This window comes from Mixophyes fleayi, chromosome 5 (assembly GCF_038048845.1).
Source record: "Mixophyes fleayi isolate aMixFle1 chromosome 5, aMixFle1.hap1, whole genome shotgun sequence".
NCBI classification, from domain to species: Eukaryota; Metazoa; Chordata; class Amphibia; order Anura; family Limnodynastidae; genus Mixophyes; species Mixophyes fleayi.
The window spans coordinates 239,103,091-239,125,212 of NC_134406.1; the positions used below are offsets into that span (position 1 = coordinate 239,103,091).

The 22,122-nt window shown below is 42.2% G+C and overlaps 1 protein-coding gene across 1 annotated transcript in view; it reads right to left on the reverse strand.

The window, feature by feature from the left end:
- LOC142159103 (uncharacterized) overlaps positions 1–17,127 on the reverse strand; it is a 45,291-nt gene extending 28,164 nt beyond the window's left edge. The window contains exons 1-4 of the mRNA XM_075213700.1: positions 17,046–17,127; positions 8,933–8,996; positions 8,730–8,820; positions 5,713–5,790 (exon numbers count right to left, since the gene is read on the reverse strand). Coding sequence (XP_075069801.1) covers positions 5,713–5,790; positions 8,730–8,820; positions 8,933–8,996; positions 17,046–17,127 — 315 coding nt within the window. The remainder of the gene's footprint in view (positions 1–5,712; positions 5,791–8,729; positions 8,821–8,932; positions 8,997–17,045) is intronic.
- Positions 17,128–22,122: the final 4,995 nt, after the last annotated feature.

Below are 22,122 nucleotides of genomic sequence, written 5' to 3' on the forward strand. Positions count from 1 at the left end.
TATAACTTCATGGTGTCTTGCTCAGGGCTATAAGATATGTCATACATATATGAGAAATTGCTGAAACAATAAATACAATTTCTTGAAGAAGGTTTTCAGAAAGTGATACACCGTTTATAATGTTATTCCTTAATGAAGTGTTTCTATGTAGGGCTGTGTTTACCGTACAAGCAAAAGCAGCACAGTTCAGGGAGCGCCATCAGAATGATTTATGTTCATTTATTTGCTTTAATTACTCACATTAAAAATTCTCTTTTGGGTGCAACTGCATAACTTAAGCGTAAATGCAGATTATTATTACTTACCTGAGATCCGGTGTTCCCATGGGTCCCCAGATCGATAGTGATCAGCCCATGGCTGCCATGGTCAGGCCATGGCCTGCTAGCTAGAGGGAGTGTGAGCCATCCAAAGGAGCTGGGTACTAGTGTGTGCACCAGTGGAACTAGCTACAAATAGCAGGGGAGCTGTGCCCTACTGGGCACACAAGGGGTTGTAGTGCACTACTGGCCAAGGCAGGGAAGTTGTGCACTACTGGCCAAGGCAGGGAAGTTGTGCACTACTGGCCAAGGCAGTGATGCTGTGCACTACTGGGCACAGAAGGGGAACTGCGCCTTGCTGGGCACAGAAGGGAAACTGTATACTGAGAAAGGCAAAAAATCTGTGTACAAATGGGCACACTACAACTGTGACAGGACTATTAATGGGCATCTTACTATTGTTTGGTAGATTATTATATATTTTCCATTAGAATTAGCTCTATAGTCTATATTATTAATCAGATAGGACTCTACAATGAATATTGAAGACCAAATTGTACCTGTATTGTATACTGGACACCTGCCTTAAGGTTTGAAAAGCTCCTCTTCTTAATGTAGTCTCCAATTACTTTTTAGGCTACTTAATGTAGTAGAAATGTAGCAAGTTGTTAAATTTATACCACAATTACCTGTGTCTTATTTATTATATGCAGACCCAGGGCCTATGGCAGCAGTACTGCCAGGCTTTTCACATACACATCAGTGTTTCAATTGTATTAAAAAGAGGGCTAACAGAATAACAGCAGGACTATGTGTTCAGAAATATTCCATTGATGGAAGATACAGGTTTACAAGTCGTGGGCAGAAGAATATACAGGATACAGTCAGTCAACTAACAGCTGAGTACATTAGTGGTGCTGAAAGAGGGATATCAGAAATCACAATTCACGATATGCTGTCAGCAATGGGCTATGGTAGCCTCCTGTGAGGGTAACTGGATGGATGCCTCAGCCAACTGCGCTTTCAGCAATATGTCAGAGCACTTAAGTTCCAAAATTTCCTGCGGCCTTTTACAGAGCAACTGGAGGTCCGTCAGTATGTCCCTAACCTCGGGGGTCTTGGAAATGTACTCCTGCTGTTCGGTTACTAGAGGATGGGTGGTTTAATATTAAGTATTTACTTTAGGAAGTCATTTATTGTCTTCTGATCACATGCTCTAACCTTAGGGTAGGGTCCAGAGAGCCTATCTGGGTCTTGCTAGACCCTGGGGGTCTCCTTCTTTTATGAAAACCACAATGATGACTTCACCTTGCAGAGGGGAAGGGGAGGAAGGGAAGCGATCATTATGCTGCATATACTGAATGCTGCCGTGTATGAGTGAGCTGACAGCTGGGAACCATAACAAGATACACAGGAATCACTGGCTGTCAGTGTATTACATCAGGACGTAGCTGTATGCCCTAGTCCATTAAGGAGTTAAAGAGAAACACAGTGGATTCTATCTCTGCAACCATTGCATAAGCTGTAAAACTACCAACCACACAAACACAAAACAGCAAAATTCACAACAAACACCATCAAAGAATCATTTGAGATAAAAAAAATAGAATCAATTGCGACACAAAATGCTTTAGGTAATTGCTTGACTGCCCTTGCGGACTACAGAATATTGGTAGAACTATTCGCAAACTATAAACTCTGAACATATCAGAAACACATCAGTTTCGGAATAAAAATGCAACCCAACTGCAATCCCTTGTCTCCACTCTTTAGGTATTCAGGTAATCAAAAATAACTAGCGAGGTGGTGACAACATTAAAAACATTAAAAGAAGAATGTATATACTAAAAACATTAGTACCAGGGTGACTAAATATCAGCTTCGAACACACGTCTTTTTTAGGTTAAAATTTTAGACATCAACTGCCATTGGCTGCACATCCCCACCTTCAGACCTATCCTCACCATACACAATTATACTAAATAATGTTCCATTGGTCGTAGATCAAACATGGTTTCTCCCTAACACCTTTTTTAGTTGTGTTTCTTTGTTTAATCACCTATTACCTCAAAAAACCCTATAAATATTTATTTTACTATTCTTATTCTCATTTTCATGTTTTTATACTAGTCTACACAAGTTGCATATATTACATTCGTAATTTAAATAACATTATTCATATTATCACTTGTACTCAGCTTTATACAAGGACAGATGGACATTAATGGTATATAAAAGCTCGGGGAGGGCCCTCTTCTCTTGAGTCAAGTAGGAGCTAAGGGAGGGGGAGGACTTGGACAGCCATAGAGATAAAAGAATAGGTCTAATCCCACCTCGTTTATTCCCCCTACAAAAGATGGTAAACATGTTTATTAAGAAGGTTGCACAGGAGAAGAGGACGGGAAAAAGGAGAGGGACAGGCCAGCGAGGGTCACAATCAGAATGGAATACTCCAGGAACAAACAGCAGGCCAGGGCTAGAAATATTAGGACTTGCTAACCTGTTTTGTTGTAGAAGTGTCACAGTTTAGGGGAAAAAGTACTGCAGCCAGCAGCACAACAGGTGGTTAAGGGGACACCACCCCTCACATTAAGACTGAAGTAAACAATACCACCGGGGCAAGCGCAGGATTTGTAGAGGGGGTTTCCACACCAAGCCGCCAGTGGGTATGATCAGCATGCATGGGGGCGTGGCTATAATATTAGACAGTGCTTGGCTGCTCTCCAACTCTTCCTATCCCCATAATACACCTGGGCAATGCTGCATGCACTACTATTAGGTGCATGCATCTCTCCCTTTTCAAGCAGAGCCATGTGAAGCGGGGGCAGGGTCCAGCCACCTCAATTATACAGTGCCCCAGGCTTGGAGGGGGGTTTACAGGCACTAGCAACCCCCCCCCCCCCCATCGGTTTGCCTATGACCACCCTTGTGAGGGGTCCTGTTGAAGCCAGGGAAGGGACAGGTGGGATCTTCAAGACCAACGCGCTAGAGGCCGAAGGGCGCTCTCAATGTTTATGGTTATGGTTATGGCTGGGGCTGTTCTTTAAAACGATTTCAAAATTCTAATGCAAATTTAATAAAAGCTGTGACCCTTTTCTCACCACAAACAAGTCTATTTATTTCTGCTTAATTCCGATTACTTGTGTTAATCCTGGTGTAAATGATTATAACTCAAACAGGATTGGGGGGCATCACCCATTAGGCGGTTGATGTTATTTTATACCACAAACTAAGCATCCATTAGTAGATCCAGGTCTGGACCTACACCGATAAAATGTTTGTTCTTACTATTGTATTAAATGTGTAGCAATATACAATTCGTTTGATTACGTTTTATTGCTTTTAAAACACTTGGCTGTTGCTTAGAATCACCCTGACACAGACCCATTACGCTTGCTAATGCATACTGATCAAATATGAACCTCTTCCCAATTGATCAATTTAGTAACATCACCAGACTGCCTCTATATGTATCACTAGTGCATACTAATCCCCCAAGGAAGCCAAACTACTGACTATGGATACATAACAATCACGTTTTATTGTCAGAAGCCTTTTGCCACTCACTCAGTTATCTGCAGCTGCATCAGTAAGATCACAGTGGAAGCCACAGAGAGCATCTGGAGACGTAGTCCGTGTTCCTCAACTTCACCCCCACTCAATCTCCACAGCCCAGGCGTCCGTAATGCTATTTTATTCATGCAAATCCTGAATCCTTAAGCTATTACTGAGTTTATTTAAATTGTTGAAACACATTATGCATTGATACTTATAATTTACATTTTGCTTTATTCTGGCGAGCACCACTAAACAAACTCTAAGGATCCATTTTCACCACTCATTTGGGCTGCTGGGACCAGTGGTTCACCTACAATGTCACTGGACAGCAGAAATACAGAGAGGACAGCTAGATCCCTGTACGTTGGTGTCATCTTGACACATCATTTATCACTTATCACATGAACTGATTATCATTATCATCCCTAGCATTCATTTTCTCATTACATGTTATGTCACTTTTGCATTATTTAAAAACATTGAGCAGACATTATTTTCCCTTGTGTATACAAGACTTCATTACATCAATATATTGTGTACAAATAGGGTAATCAGATTTTCTCATTTACTGCTAACACTGTGAAGCCGCACCTCTACACTATCTCTACGCTATCCTGGTGTAGAAGTCATCAGTCCTGCCCCATTAGAACTCACAGTCTAAATTCCCCAACACACACACACACACCCACACATTAGGGTCAATTTAATAGCATCAGTGTATCCGCTCTCTGCAGTTCACCACCTCTCAGTTAGTATCCTGTGTTACCTGTTCCACGATCAAGACCTGCGTTATTGTTGCTGGAACCTCATACCTCATAATCAGTCCTGTTTTCAGCTATTTGCTTTCACCTGAACCTCTGCATTTGTCATCCAGCAGTCCTGCTTCACTCCATGGTTCCATCTCACCCTGCTCTAATCCCCCTTAGAGGACTGCAACCTGCGGCTAGAGAGCAGCTAAGTCCATAGTCCCTTGCGGAGATCCTGGGTAAAATCCTCTCTACCGTTAGACTCCGCACCTCTCTGGGGGTACGTCTATCTAGAGTGGGGCTTGGAGGTCTACTCCAAATTTAAGGTCCGTGACAGAGGCAGCCTTTTCTCTTTTCTTTCTGAAAGTGTTGCCTATAGCAACCAATCAGATTCTAGCTGTCATTTTGTAGAATTTACTAAGTAAATGATAACTAGGTTGCTATAGGCAACATCTCCATTTTTTTCAAACCCGCAGTTTAGTAAATATACCCCTTATAGTAGTATACAGCACACAGAACGCAATGATCATAACACATTACATGTTACATGAAAAACAGAAGAATACAAAGATCAGTCATACTGGACAACCAAATTACATACAGATAACTTGGCAATGCAGATCAAGTTATAACTGGACAGTGAGTAAGAGTGATGTCCAACGTGCAGTAGGCCTGGGCTCAACAGGACAAGGTTAGGGAAGCATGCCTAGAGGTACAGAGGGTGATGGAATAGTAGAACACAAGGAAAGAGGGCCCTGCTCCTGAGAGCTTACATCCTTACATTTCTCTAATTCTTATTACTCGTTTAAATTAACGTAACTAACAGATATACTTTCTTTATATATTTGTGTCAATGTTTTATATTCACACTCTGGACACCCATATATGTGATGGACAGAAGTGAGCCTCATGTCTGCCTATATGCCACTTCTCCATGTCCTAATTGTTTAAACAAAACACAGATGATTTAACACTAAATTTGATATACTTCATTAGTTTTCTATTGTTTCCAGTTGTTGATGTTGCAATTTATTTGTTTAATATGAAAACGAAGTCTTCAGGTAAGGTATTTTGTGTGTGCAATCATGTTCCACAAGTAAACTTAAACAAGTTTTCAATAAAAAAAAAAGGCAAACAAAGAGAATACCTACTTTTATTTCTGTAATCATCTGTTCAGCTTCTGCAGTCAGTCGTGGCTGGTTGCTGGTAGCTTTTGTTGCCTGTTTCCTTGTGCAATCTTGTTAAGTAATATGTTTTTATTTTTTGTATTTCAATCCAAACACATTTCTCCAGTGTGAATACCCATGTTAGAATAAAAACATTCAATATTATAAAGCCTTTAATATAAAGACAGATGAGTTATATGCAATATGTTAGCGCTCTTTCTTACTCACAAATGCACAAATCCATAAGTGCATAATAATCTTTTCCCATGTGTGTGAAACTAGGGCTACGCTAATTTTTTTTCATGCAACAAGTTACACCCGTGTTTTCTCACGTATGATTTATCATTTCTAAAAAACTTTGGCCCACATCCTACATATATTTATGACAATTTGCTTTTCCCAATAGAGTCAATAACGGTTGTTTACAAATAGCAAAATGTACGTAATTGTTCCCCTTGTGCAGAACAAGGAGCATGCACCCCTTTATTATTTGCTTTTGGAATTGACCACATAAAAGGGTGCTGTGTGACTTGTGGCAGGTATGTGGCAGGCATGTGGTTTTTAAAAAGTCACTACAAAGTCCACCGAACTATCACTTTAGGGCCACCCCTTTATTCATTTCAATTGGTATAATTTTCTCCTAAAATATTGGTTGGTTTAGCCTCATTTATATTTAAAGAAATCATGAGAATGAGGGAACATTGGGATTGTTTTTATACATGAGTCACTGTTGTGTTTTTATACATGGGTCACTGTTGTGTTTTTATACATGGGTCACTGTTGTGTTTTTATACATGGGTCACTGTTGGGTGTAGTACATGGGTCACTGTTGCGTGTAGTACATGGGTCACTGTTGCGTGTAGTACATGGGTCACTGTTGCGTTTAGAACATGGGTCACTGTTGGGTGTAGTACATGGGTCACTGTTGCGTTTAGAACATGGGTCACTGTTGGGTGTAGTACATGGGTCACTGTTGCGTGTAGTACATGGGTCACTGTTGCGTGTAGTACATGGGTCACTGTTGCGTGTAGTACATGGGTCACTGTTGCGTGTAGTACATGGGTCACTGTTGCGTGTAGTACATGGGTCACTGCTGCGTTTAGTACATGGGTCACTGCTGCGTGCAGTACATGGGTCACTGCTGCGTGCAGTACATGGGTCACTGCTGCGTTTAGTACATGGGTCACTGCTGCGTTTAGTACATGGATCACTGTTGCGTGCAGTACATGGGTCACTGTTGCGTGTAGTACATGGGTCACTGCTGCGTGCAGTACATGGGTCACTGCTGCGTGCAGTACATGGGTCACTACTGTGTTTAGTACATGGGTCACTACTGTGTTTAGTACATGGGTCACTACTGTGTTTAGTACATGTGTCACTGTTGTGTTTAGTTCATGTGTCACTGCTGTGTTTAGTACATGGGTCACTGTAGTCTTTATTACATCACTGTTGTGTTTATTACATGGGTCACTGTTGCCTTTACTACATGTTTAACTTGTAATGAATGATTTATTTACAGTGAGTGACTTTCCTGTATAAAATGCACCAGGAAGGTATAGGCAGAGGCTCAGCTTCAGGAACATGTAAAAATCCAGCCTTTTTGTGGGCATAAAAATGTGCTCCCTCACTAAACTGCAACATCCCCACTAAGTGCTCCTCCTCTACCTCTTACTACTCATGTAATAATAATAATCTTGTCCCACACAAAATAAAACAAATCACATCCATGTGACTAGCCCACACTCAGCAAGGAACTGCCCAGCTCTTCAATGTCGGCTTTTCACGTGTAAAATCTATGACATTTGCACAAGAGGATGCACAATTGTCACTTTCATAAATGACCCCTAAGTGGCGCAATTTGTCATAACTCAAGTGCAACTAGTGAATCAATGGTGTAGCTAGCTACATACTTCTCTATTCGTTACACAGTACGCAACTTTTCTACAACAATTTTTTTACTGTCACCAAATCGCTAGTACAGCTTAACTCTTACAGCATTATTTTGTATAATTATTGATATAATTTCCTCTATCGGTCTGCTATAGCTATAGCTATTTAAAAAGCAACAATTTCACCCAAGAATTATTTTTTTTTAGAACACCTTACCCCTCCCCGCCCCCATGCCTGAATAGAGGGGATCGATGGTGAAATAGGTCCTGTAATGTCAGGCTGATTCCTCACCACTTTAGTACACCAATGTAATTACAAACCCACTAACAATATTACATCCAGAGTTATACACATTTTAAACTGTAACTAAAGGTAATGTGAATGATGAATGGAAGAATTAGCCTTTACCGTTCAAATATTTTCTAATAAAGTCTACGTGTTGTATAATGTACATTTTACCAGTATTCATAGTAAAAAACACAGTGGTATCAAGTGATGAACCTGACCCTTAGCACACAGACTGTGTGGTCATTTATTATGAAGACCTCCATCGTAGCATCATGTAAACATTTGTATTTCCACTTATTGCAGCGATAAAAAATCCCTTACCGCCACAATTTCTAAAAACAAAATCACGGTGCAGCTGGTGTGATGTGGCCTCTGTGTTTTACCATTAGGAAATGGCTCTATGGGTGCAATGTATGTTCATGTGAAGTCAGTAGCACAAGCGCCACCTAGTGTTAATGAGAAGAGAGAAACACAAATAAAATCTGCTTCATCATCATTAATGCTAAAAGGGTCATAAATACACAAAATGTAAATAAATGAATAAAATAAACTGGCAGTTACACAATTTTTTTGCATCCAAAGGGGGCACCTTAATCCCCTGGTTTTATGTGTTTAAAATAAAATGATTATTTAGACACACATTTTTATGACGTTGTCCCGATTATCTATAGCTTTTCATATTACAAAACAGTCTGAAAACCCTAAAAGCTGCAGGTGATCTATTATCATATGGAAATGTTGACATTTGCAATTAAATACACATTAACACCCTGTTTAATAATAAACATACATTATATATGTGCACCAGACTGTTAGAAAGGATATAAGAATGATATCTCCAGTTGCAGGAGATACACTTGTTTCTGAAGATTCTTTATGTACTCTGTTTCGATGAATAAAAATGATTCCATGTTTCTGGGAAAAAAATATAATCAAAATGGTCAAACATGGTGAAACATGGTTATTATAGAGCTGAACAGAAAACCAAAATAAGAAACAGAACGATCCCAGTTCAGTACATACTAACCTAGAGCTTGTACTTTCCATAATAGCCTTCAGACTTTTTGAAGTAAGGGATTTTTTTAGCATTTCTAAAGAGAAAAAAACCCCAATATTATTATATTAAAACTAGTGGTTATATATGAAACATGAAGGTAAAATTCACTGTTCTTTTTAAATTATCCATTGTACATGCCACTACAGCTCTGAAAAGTTTAATTAGCATTATCTCCCTTTCACTCATTTCAGACAGGTGGAATAATATCCCAAATCTTCAGATCACTAGAGGTAACTTCCAAAAGTTCAAAAATAAAGACACCCAATGCATTTTTATACAATAATGCACCTATATGTATGCCTAGATCAGTGATGCAAAATCTGCGGCCCATAAGGCCATCTTGGACAACTACATGGAGACCAGGGACATTAATACTACATCTCTTCTTTATGGGTCTCCCTTTCCCAACTTCAGTCCATTTCAACCCCCCTGCCACCCTGTCCAAATTCCCTCCTGTCACTGACTCGGAGGTCCTCTCACTCCTCCCAACCTGTTTCCTTGACACCGCTCCCTCCTGCCTCCGCTACTCCCTCTCCTCTGACGCTTGCAATCACCGAACCCAACTGTTCAAACTGTCCCTCTCTACCAGCATCTTCCCTTCTGCCTTTAAACACACGCTCATCACTTATGAAGAACCATCTCTCAACCCTGCATCTCTCCAGCTACCCCCATTCCTTTCCAAACTTCTCAAATGACTTGCCTACAACCGCTTAACACACTTTCTCACCATTCACTTTCTCCTTGAGTCCTTACAATTGGGCTTCCACCCTCTCCACTCCACTGAGTGCTCTCACAAAGGGGACAAATGATCTACTCTTGGCTAAGTTGAAGGGCCACTTCTCTCTACTCTTAATCCTTAAACTCTCTGCCGCTTTCGACACAGCTGACTATCCTCTTCTCCTTGACACCCTTCACTGCCTTGGTCTTCGTGGCAAGTTCTTTCCTGGTTTATCTCCTACCTTTCTGATCGTTCCTTCGGTGTCTCTTGGATGGCGAGATACTTCCTCAAGCGCAACATATTCAAAACTGAGCTAACCATCTTTCCACCGCCCAGGATCACATCCCCTCCTTCTGTCTTCCTTAATGTTGATGGTGTCACCCTCTCCTCTGTTCCCCCATTTGCACTGCCTGGGGGTCATAGACTAATCTTCCTCTGCCGCCGTCCCTCTTCTGCTGTGCCTCTCTGTAAAGCTCTCCATTGGCTCCACATTGTCTCCAGAATACAATTCAAGTTGCTTACCCTCGACCTATAAAGCTTTCTTTAATGAATTCCTATCCTACATCTCCGACCTTGTCAAGAAATACTCTTCTACTTGCCCAGTCCATTCTGCCAGTAACCTATGCCTCTCCTTTTCTCTTATCATCACCGCACACTCCTGCCTACAGGACTTGCCCATGCCCATGCTATTTCCCTCTATTGGAACTCCCTGCCCTAACTGACCAAAGTCAAGGGCTCCTTCAAAACTCACCCTTTCATGCTTATTTACCCCACCCCACCCTAAGACAACCCCACCTACCCCTTCCACTTGCTTTCCTCTTTCCCTATTGTCTATGTTTGCTTCCCCACCCCTCTTGAATGTTACCTCTCACAAGCTTGGACCTCTCTATCTCCTCATTCTGTTTGTAAGGTTTGTTCTAGTTGGGTCTTCTAATGTATTGACTTTTTCTATTGTCTGTTCTTGTATTGATATTAACTGATTCCATTGCTTCTTTTGCCCCTTACATATTTGTATATTGTTTTGTTTATATTTTGTTGACTCTACTGCGGTGCAGATTCTGTGGTGCCTTATAAATAAAATATGATGATGATGATAATTATGATACTACTGCAGTGTTTTTGACCCATTGTATCAGCTCCGGGCCTCTGTGTGGCTGGGGGATGGGAACTGGGAAAATCAGACACAGTGCGACTCAAACATTCATCATGAGGTCAAGCTGACAGCGTTTCAGAATTAATGAGTGTCAGTCTGATTGTCAGCCAGACCGTCCCTTTACTACTGGTGTGCGTTAGAATATATTATTATGGAGGGAGGGGTGGTATTTTGCTACAGGGGTGAAATGTGTTACTATAGAGGTTATGGGAGAATGTATTACTATAGGGTTTATGTAGGGGGATGTCTTACTACAGAAGTGATGGGGGGAGTGTTATCTACAGTGTGATCGGGGGATGTATTACTACAGAGGTGAAGGGTGAAAATGTGTTACGGTGAGAGGTGTGGCTCCCTTGCTATGTGACATGGTCACACCCACTACATGGGAGGGCCAATCCCCCACTGACACAAGCAAGATTTACTGCGGCTACTTCAAATTAATACCCTCCCAAGTAATCAGCCTAGCCGACCCTCAGATCAGAAAGAGGATGTGCCCCCCCTTGGCCTAGATCCATATCCACAATCTGCTTTTGGGTTTGCAACTGGAAAATAGGGATATCCACTTTTCTGGGATTGTGGGTGCACATGACTATGCCAATGGTGGAAAAAGAAAAACGTTATGTCAAAGTCCTGCCTACCACCACTTGATCACCACCTTCATTTATTTTAATCTTTTCTCTGTTCAAATTTGACTAATGTCTTAAAGTAACAAACACAGAGGAGAAAAATCCCCCAGCACACTGATATAGCCAGCAAAGGAGCTGCCATTTCTACTTGTACATAAAAATGCAAAAGTCTCGGTTACACACATTTGCAAATGTATGTTAAGCCACCCGCTACTCCACGGCGCTTTTGCTAATAGGGTGGTCCTAGCTCTAAACAGTGAAAGTCTCTTATATTTGGGCCATACATATCTTTTTTTTTTAAATTGAGAACTAACTTACCAAGAGGCACCCGAGAAGCCTCCAAATGGCAATACATAGCCGGGGGATTTTTCTCTGTGTTTGTTCCTTTCAGGATAACCCCTTTCAAGCATTTGCTATGAGCCTGTCCTAAAAGTGCTACTGCTCATGCGTGAACTCCATAGCAACCTGTTTCCCGGGTGGTCTAGGAGGAAGTGTGGCAGGACGTCTGTCCTAAAAGCGCTACTGCGCATGCGTGAACTGCGCAAACAGGAATTTCGTGGGTGGTGATTGGGCTCAACGGAGGGGCGTGGCTTATTTGTCCCTCTTTCTAAACTCTAAATGTTGGGAGGTATAGATGAGCAACTCAATGCAACCTGCTGTAAACAGGTGAGAGAAAGCAGAATTAATATAGTGTATGTAGAAAAAAATGCTGATGTGCTCAATACTTATTTCACCCGCTGTGTGTGTGTGTTATATATATATTATATATATTACGTGATAAGGTTTTGCACTGTGGCATTTGTTTTATACACTATGTAGAACTGGCGACACGTGCACTCTGGATACTTTCCCTGCAGGCAGAGAACAGTATCTCCCAGGATGCAGTGGGGGGGGGGGGGGGGGGGTAGGAGCTTGTGAAGTAGCAGTTGAAAAATGGCAGTTGGAATTCTGAGGGGGACTCAGCAGGCGCGGCTGGCACGTTTCTTGTCCGGACTCGTAGGAGGTGCGCACCGAAGATATTTTCTACATTGCTCCATCCTGTGAGCTGCAGTGACGGCGAGAAGGTAAAACCTCTATCACTCTCTGACCCATTGACAGGTTATGCTGGGAGCAAGATCGGATATTAGTATCCACGGAGGCTTGTTCACTTTAACCTGACTTTAGCCACTCAGTCGGTAAGAGGATCCACCTGACGGGTGATTACTATTGAATGCCCCTGCTACAGAGATATCAGCCTGCTTGTGGTCTTTGTTGTGTTAGCCGTACTGACGCCAAAAAGGAGCTACTCTTTCTCCTTATTTAAAGTGGATAACCGTTTGACTTTGTAAACACACTCATAGAAGTGGATATAAACGATCTAAAAGTCAATTTAAATTTGTCTACTTATTTCATCAATCCGGATAGCTATATCTATGTACAATCTTCTCTGATGTCGACATTATTGGAATCGTACATTCTCTATCAGCTTATGGAGATCTTAGTACATATGTGCAACTCATGTGATTTTTATATGTTTTAAAGGTTTTTTATGTTATTTGCAGGAAGGCGTATCTCCTTAATGCATGGTAGTTACTGTTATGTGTTTACCTATGCCTAGCTAGATAGTTTCCATGCATGTATTCCATTCTTATACACGCATTATTATTATCAATTTTATGTATACCCTTCGTTAGCCTATACTGTTTCTAGGCATATCTACATATGTTTGTGTTTTAAACTATATTAAACACTTGTATTCAGTATTTCTGCGCAACTCCATGTTTTTCCTTGTTACCAATTGAGGATGCCACTTTTCAATTAGAAGAGGATGAGGTGGAGATTTATGTAGGCGACGAGGGCGCTAATGAGGATGTTGATGAGGATGAGGTTGTTTGTGTAAATCCTGCACCAGTGGCAGCAGTTCTGGCACGTTACAAGAAGAAGCCCATTGTCATGCCTGGGCATAAAACAAAAAAAGCCACTTCTTATGTGTGGAATTATTTCTACCCAAATCCTGACAACAGTTGTATAGCCATTTGTAGTGTATGTCAAGCCACAGTCAGTCGAGGGAGGGACCTTAACCATCTTGGAACCTCATCCATGTTACGCCATTTGACGACAGTTGATGGCAAGGTTTTGGGAAAAGCTGAAAGTTATGGCAAAAAAATAACAAGCACTCCCTCATCAGCTAGGACCCTTCTCTCATCTACATCCCGACGGCTGTAATCTACACCCACAGCACCATCCTCATCAATATCCTCAGTAGCGATGGAAGTTAGCCCTGCATCCAACTTGGTAAGGTTCAATGACTCCTGCACTATAATTGATTCCCCTGAAAAATGTTTAAGCGTTAGTCCCACTGCTGCTGCCGTTACTGCTGCTGGGGGTGAATCTTTCTCCCATAAGAAGGACAAGAAAAAGAGCACTACTACATTACAACAATTAACTGTGAAACAATCTTTTGCTAGAGGAAGCAAATATGACAGCAGTCACCCAGTCGCCAAGCGGATCACAGACGCCATGGCACAGGGGGCAGACCACAACAGTTTGACATCTGGGCTGGCTTGAAAGATTTTACCAAAAAATGTGTGACCTTGCCCATAACTCCATCCAGTCCTACTATTAACATGCAAAGGATGGTGGAGGATTATTTTCAAGAGGTAATTGATATGGAAATGTCAGACAGTCCCTTTCCATACTGGGAAGAAAAACAAGCCATTTGGATACCCATATACAAACTTGCTTTGCAATACCTAAGCTGCCCACCCTCCATTGTGTACTCTGAAAGAGTATTCAGCACAGCCGGGAACCTTGTCAGTGATCAACGTAGGAGGATGCTACCGAAATATGTGGAAAAGATGATGTTCATCAAAATGAACTACATCTTCCACGAGGAAGGCCTTTACCATCAAAGACATCCAAGCACTGACAGTTCTCTAATGGCGGATTCCAGCGGAGATGAATTAATAGTCTGTGATGATGATGTACACACTGATGAGGCTGAGGATGATGCTGAAGATGATGACGACAACATCTTTTTTAAAACTTTCACTGTAAGTGTAGGTTGTAATCTACCCCCAAACAGAAAAGGGACTTGGGGCATTTCTATTTAACGTACAGTCTTTATAGGCTGCTGTTTTGTCAATTTCACTATAAGTGTAGGGTGTCATACACAGACAGACACCAAACTGCCTTTGGCCATTTCTATTTTATTGTACAGTCTTTGCAGGCTGTTTTTTTTTCTATTTAACTACAAGTGTAGGGTGTCATATACAGATATACACCAAACTGTCTTTGGCCATTTCTATTTTATTGTACAGTCTATGTAGGGTGTTTTTTTTTCTATTTAACTACAAGTGGAGGGTGTCCACTACTTGCCAGTAGTCAGCTGCTGGGGAAGGAGAAGCTGCAGCTAGGGTGAGTCTGCCTCTAAACCTTGTAACCACTGGAAGAGTAAGTATCAAGGAGGGAGAGTCTTTAGAGGTCAAACCTTTCGAGGTGTCCACACGCAGTTCTGATTTGACCCAGGAGTCTGCATTTGCTACTATTTTTACTCACTGGCCTAGTGAGGAGAGTCACTGGGGATCCATCTAGGCCTTTGAGCCTAACTTCAAATGCCCACCAGATCTTCAGAAAGAGCCAGTGTCCACAGCAAGTGTGAGTAACCTGAATACTGATTCGCAGCATAAAGGAAGCTGAGCGCTACAACAGTGCGCCTCCTGAGCTAGAGATTTGGCCTTGATCTGCTTAACCCAGCCAGGATTACTACTCTTCTCATCCTCATATATTCATAATACTTATTATTATTGGAACCATTATATAACAATTATTGTTGTTGAAACTATTTCCCCCATCATCTTCTTCTTCAAGGGAGAGATACATTATTCTTATAACCCCAGTTTAGAGTGGGTCTAAGTGTAGCTCATTGTTTTATACTACACTCACCATAGTAGTAATGCTACCTGCTGCTACCTCATCTTTTTGTGACAGTATAAGTATGGACTCATGCCAATCGTTTAATGTCAAACTGTTTCTCTATATTTCCTTTTCTGTGCGTATTTACAAGCTATTGGCCAGTTTAGGGTGTCTGCTTGTAGGTCTAGATGTGAATATTGCCTATGTTAGACCCCCCCTTAAATCAGCTGCCTGGGTGGCACTGTCACCCTCCTTCACCTCCCACATTCCGTCCCTCTCCCAGTCTTGCCGCTATCATCACCGTAACATATCCGGGGTCATGCACTTTCTTAACCTGGATGCATCTAAAACTCTCATCCACTCACTTGTTATCTCTTGCATTGATTTCTGTAACCTTCTTCTCACTGGCCTTTCTTTCTCCCATCTCTGCCCACACCCCTCTCTGCCAATCGCTACACTGGCTCCCTGTCTCCCTCAGGATTCAATTCAAACTCCTTACTCTCACCTACAAAGCCCTTAACCTCTCCTCTCCCAAGTACATATTGAACCTCATTTCTATACACACTCCCTTCGGCTCACTCCATTCTTCCAATGACTGCAGTCTCACCCCTCACTGATTACCTCTTCCCACTCTTGCCTTCAGGATTTCTTCTGTGATCCTACCAACCTCTCGAATGCACTTCCACGCCAATTAGAATATCCATCAGTCTCCAAGCCTTCAAACATGTCCTTAAAACTAATTTTTTCGTTCCCCTTAACCCTCCCTTCTCTGCATCCCCCACCTCTGCTCCTGTACTGAGTTCCATCCTCTTTCTGTCTGTAAGAATGTAAGCGCATGTGAACAGGGCCCTTTCTCACAGTGTTTTCCTTATGTAATTATGTAATTTTGTGGGTTTTAAATGTGTAAATTTGTTGTTTGCATTTATTTACTTTTGTACGTGTGTATTTTTGTCCTTTTATTGTTATATCCCCCTATATACACAGCTGCGGAACCCTTGTGGCATCTTATAAATAAAAAATAATAATTACATACAATGACAAGAAACATTAGATAAAGATGGCCCTGTCCAAATGGGCTTACAATCTAAGAGGTGTAGGAATCAATTGATACAAAAGGTAGCAGAATAACGATAGTCGGTAAGGAAAGTGTTTACGGCTAATGTAAGGCAGAAGCATTATCAGCCACCAATATTAAAGCAGTCATTGGAGACTGACACTTTTGTGCAGTGTGGTTATGTTCAAATGAGGAGAGAAAGTGGAAGGTGGAGATATGAAAGATGAATTAGTCATTGTATAGAAATCAGCTGCTGGCAATCAATATACTGTACATGATTCATTCACTGTATGGCTGCGTAAAAAATATGAATATCCAAGTTGGTAACACCATGAAAATATGCCTCTGCATGACACAGAATCACAACACACTTGAAATTAATTTCTTTAGGGGGTCTGGGTTTAATGTTCTGAAAAGGCTGCCCCCAGCAAATATTAATACTGATTTTGAATGATTACACAAATGTATGAGATGTTACAATAAAATTTTCTGTCATGTGTCTGCTTACCTGCATTGCAGAATGTTCACACAAACGTGCATACATTTCCAGGTACTAAAGTAACAGCTTTGTACTTTATTAATATTAAGAACTTGAAGTCGCCCTGGTGTATTGCTGGCTGAGCAGCATCCTAACTTACCAGTCATTATGCTTGTCTGTACCCGCAGCCAGGTGTCAGAACTGTCTGTCAGCTGATAGAACGTAGACCCAGCCGTCACCATAGCAACAGTATACAAACGTATTTTAATATATAACGTCAGAGTGTGGGGGAAGAGCCTACACTGAGGGCGGCTGTTATAGTTATGGACAAACAAGGTCTGTGTCTTCTGTGAGAAAGTAACCCCAGAGAGTGATGCTATTGTTACATCCAGCAGTGTAAATAGTGGGCTTCATTATATTGCATTCACCCAAGTTAGCTGATTGTTTACTGTATTCCCTGTATTCCCTTAGCACGATGACGCATGCTTCTGAAGTGCTCAGCCTGTTCAACAGAGCTAGAACTAAAGGAGAAATAATAATTCGAACCTGTCTTCATCTTAGGTGCCATTTTCTTGGAGTTTACTTCAAATACGTTGTTCTTTTGCTGATCATGTGCAAATTGCATCCGATCTGCGCTGGTGACATATTCTATTTTATTGCATGTTGTAGACTAGTCTAGAGTAATTGTTCTTTACTCTGGTGGTGTTTGTTTTATGTGTACTGGTGCAGTGCAAGTTTTGAAATTAAAAACCACCAATGAAACTTCTATTATTTTCTCAACAGCAGACATTCATTCCAATTAAGGGTCTTGTGTCTTGTCATGGTATGACCCTGCATGTCTTCAGCTGGGTACATTCCTATGCAAATTTACTTCAGATGCATTTTCTGTAACAATTTCACAAACGACTGTTGAGCATACTTTCCAACTCCCAGACATTTTCCGGGAGAGGGGGCGTGACTGAAGGGCGGGATGAGGCCCAATTGCGTCATTTTGGCCCCGCCCCCTCAAAAAATCGGGCCGAAATTACGCGATTTGCCTCGTCCCGCCCCCTCCCGCCCTTCAAAATGGCGTCATTCACAGAGAATCGCGATTCTCGTTTTTTTTTGTACATGATCGTAGGAGAGTACACACTCTTGCAATATCTGATCAAACAGTCGTTAATTGTGTGATCTGCACGATTACTGACATGATATAATACAAACGTGTGTACCCAGCTTTAGTCATAGCTGTTAACATTTTGTAACATTTGCCAGGAACACTTTGGTGTAGAGCAGAGGATCTAAGCACTTTCCGCATAATGTGTACTGCAATCCCAAAATTATTATTATGTTTACTGAACATTGCCACATACCTATAAACGATGCACATAGGGAAAGATCGCGTGCCCACATTGTGTAACTAGTCATTTTTGAACCCCATATGTACTTTCCAATCTCCAGGATCTTGGAATGGGACAAAACCATGCCTCATGGGGGTGTTATTTTGGGATCTGATTGCATGTGGTGAGGTCTGATGGCATGTGGGGAGGTCTGATAGGTATGTAAGGGACATATTGTGAGATCTGATAGCATTGTGGGTTGGCTGATTGGCATGTAATTGTGAGAACTTGTATCTACGGGGGACACATCGGAAGATGTATGAATGCAATACAAAGAGGATGTCCCACCGGAATACACTGCAGTGTTTGAAACTGTAGTCAAAATGCTAAGGGTATAACTGAGTACGTGTAAGTGTGGGGTTTGGTAATGTGCAACGGAGAACACAGAGTTTGTAGGCAAACTATAAGGGAAACTGAGGTGTTTGCACTAGTGCGGATGTGTTGCCACTATTTGATAAGTGATTCTCTGCATGTGTCATCAGTACTGGAGGTTAGCGGTAACACCTGAGAGAGGTGTTATGTCATCTCTAGCCTGAGGCTGAGCCCAGCTGGGTTCTGTTAAGGATTCAAATTGGGAAGGCCAGCAATCAGTGAACAGTGGAGTGTTGGAGGCAGGCCAGCGATGTCTAAGATTGCTGGTACTGACAGTAAGGGGCATGTCGAGATGTTTGATGTCATGTGGGGGGTCTGATAGGCATGTAAGGTGCATTGTGGAGGTTTGATGGGCATGTGGAGAAGTCTGATGAGCATTTACGGGGCATGAAGGGAGGTCTGAAGGGCATATGGAAAGGCGTGATGGCATATGCAATGGATGATAGGTATGTAAGGTGTTTGTGGGTAGATTTGATGGAATGTGGAAAGCTATCTTTAAAGGGATCAGATGTGCAATTTTGTTTTAAACGCTGCGTACACATTACAGAAAATTTCTCCTTGTGCGACATCTTTAATGATTTTACCAATGACAAAAAAAAAAAAGTCCTGATCAGCAGCCGATTCATCTGTACACACTATACACGTTTTACATGATCTACATTCAGATCTGTGCTCTTCATCTGTTATAACCATCGGCTGAAACGATTGTGACTCTGCACACTCCATGGAGATCTATGGACCCTGCCAGTCGTGAGTGTATACACACTGCAGAATCGGCACAAAATTTTCATCCATCATTGAACAACATTTTTAGTGCGGTTTAAAAATCAAATGAAACGATATGATGTGCTTTGGAACGATAATTGTTCATTGTTGCAGTGTTCACACTAATGCGATATCAGGCTGAACGGTCCTTTGTCTTTTGATTGGCCCAATAGTTGGCTGAAAACACTGTAGTGTGTACCCAGCCTTAGATGAATGGTATGCTTACCCTCTAAATAATTGTTTGTTTAAGAATTGTATTACTATATTTGTAGTGCATGATTAGAGAGGGTTAATTCAAGAAAGTGATCAAATGGTTCTGTGACCTTTTTTAACCAGCAGACAGAGGCTGTATCAGCCTTGGTAGGCTGTGTTAGCCAGTGCCTATGCATGTAGCCCAGGGGGGCATCTTCTACCTGGTCCAGTCCCATAGTAGGCTACCTTGGGCTGTGTCACAGGGCCACCTGTATTTTTGTTCATTTAAAATATGCTGCTAAGTCTTCCAGCCCTCCCCTGATGTAGCCAGTGTGTGTTTATTCTAACAGTGGATTTGTTACAAGTGTTTAGACAAATTTATATAACATAGTAGAGTTGGACAAGAGGAGAACAGGAGGGGAACATTCTATCTGGAACCACAGCTACATGAGGACAACATTCAACAATCATCTGTGAGTCCCGTTATCCTCCACCCCAAGCACCTGCCTTGTGCTCTACTTGGACACTCCCTGCTCAACTGTTTCTAACCTTGATTCTTACAGCTATAGTTTTATTATGATTTGTCGGTTTTATTTATGTGGTAGCTTTTATTCCCATCTTCAAACCACACTTGCTGCTCCGCTTACTCTCACTCTAACTCGCTCCCAGCTCCACTTTTCCCAGTGAGCATACTCAGCCTCCTCAGTGTACCTTCCATTTTGTCCTATGTTATATAGGCCCTCTCCACTCCTGCCAAATGTCCCTGTCAAATCTAACTGTGTTTTACTCACCCATTCCTCATCTTTACTGTCCTAACTGCTCTTCATTCCCTTGCTGATCCCATTATCTCTTTTCTTCCACTTTTCTCTCCTGCTATGCCTGCGGTCTCTCCCTTAACTCACTTTTTCCTTTATCACCTTTACCTCACCTCACTTATAACCTCTCATTATCCTTCTTTCTGTCATACATTCAATTGTCTACTTCACGCTTATCTCTAGCATTATACTGATTTACTCCTTTGTCTCTTCTGTCCTCTCTCCCTATCCCTCTATTTTATTTCCTATCCTCCTCCCTACCCCTCTCCTCTCTTCTTTTCTCTGCTCTTCTGCCCCTGATTTGATTCACTGTCCCCTCCCCCAACTTTCCCTCTCTACTCACATTACCCCCTCAAACCCTTTCCTTTTAGTCCCTTTTGCTGCTCTTTTCTCTTCTTCCATTTGTTCCTACCTTCCCCCTCCTACTCCACCCCCCCCACAGAAACCTATTCCCTCGCATCACTCTTCCCTTCTCCTGCATCTACCTCTCCCATCCATACCCCCCAAATCAGCACCATCTCCAGTCCTCTCCCACATGAAGCTCCCCTTCCCCCTGGCCCCAGCCCGCTGATGAGTCTCCTAGTCCTGTTTCTCGTCCAATTCCAACCCTCTCTCCTTCACTCAAAATTATACATACCCCTGCAGTCCAGCAACACCAACAACCTCATCCACATCTCTTGTCTTCCCTCTCTGTCTACCCTGCGGTCTCTGGAATGCCAATATCTATCCTGCTGCTCTCTCTTTCGGGGGCTTGTCCTTCTCCCACGCACCCAGACCTGGTGACTGGCAGCATTTCCCTCTGCTGCTCTTTCCCCTGAACCTTTCCTCTCTTTCTCCTCCTTTGACGTACACTACATCCGCCTTTTCCACCCGGCCCTCCTCCGTGATGCTGTTATCTAAGATCCTCCTGGTCCCGTCTCTCAATTCCTTGATCACTTTGCCACCTGGCTCCCTCACTTTCTCTCCCCTGACCTTCCCTCCCTCATTTTGGGGGACTATAATATCCCCACAGATAATTCCTCAGACCCTGCTGCTTCCAAACTTCTCTCCCTCTCCTCCTCGCTTGGTCTCACTCAATGGCCACTCCCTTGTTCTGACCTTCTCAGACTATGGTACTGTCTCTGACCTCAACAATTCACATTTCCCTCTCTTTGACCATCATTTACTCTCTTTTAGCATCTCTTCACCTCTCTCACCTTCCCTAGCCCCTAAAATTATCTCACCAGGCGTAACCTTGACACCATTCATCCTACCATGTTCTCCTCCCCCTGATCTCACTCCTCACCCCATCAACACTCTTTCTTGCCCTAATGAGGCCGTCTCCTTCTATGATCACACTCTTACCGCTGTACTTGATTCTGTCGCCCCGGCAATCAACATCAAGCTTTGTCAGTCCCTGCCTCAACCGTGGCACTCCAAACTTACCTGATATCTTCAAAATTGCTCCCGTAGTGCAGAACGGCTCTGGAGAAAGTCATGCACTCATGCAGACTGCCTTCACTTTAATTTCATACTCTCCTTTTACAGTTCTGCCCTATCACTCACTAAACAATCCTTCTTTAAGTATCTCATTTCTTCCCAATCCTCCAACTCCGTCGCCTTTTTGCCAGCTTCAACATCCTCCACTTCCCCCCCTCCCTCAGCGCTCTCTGCTATCGATTTTGCTACCCACTTTACCTCCAAAATTGAGTCAATACATCATGACATCTTCTCC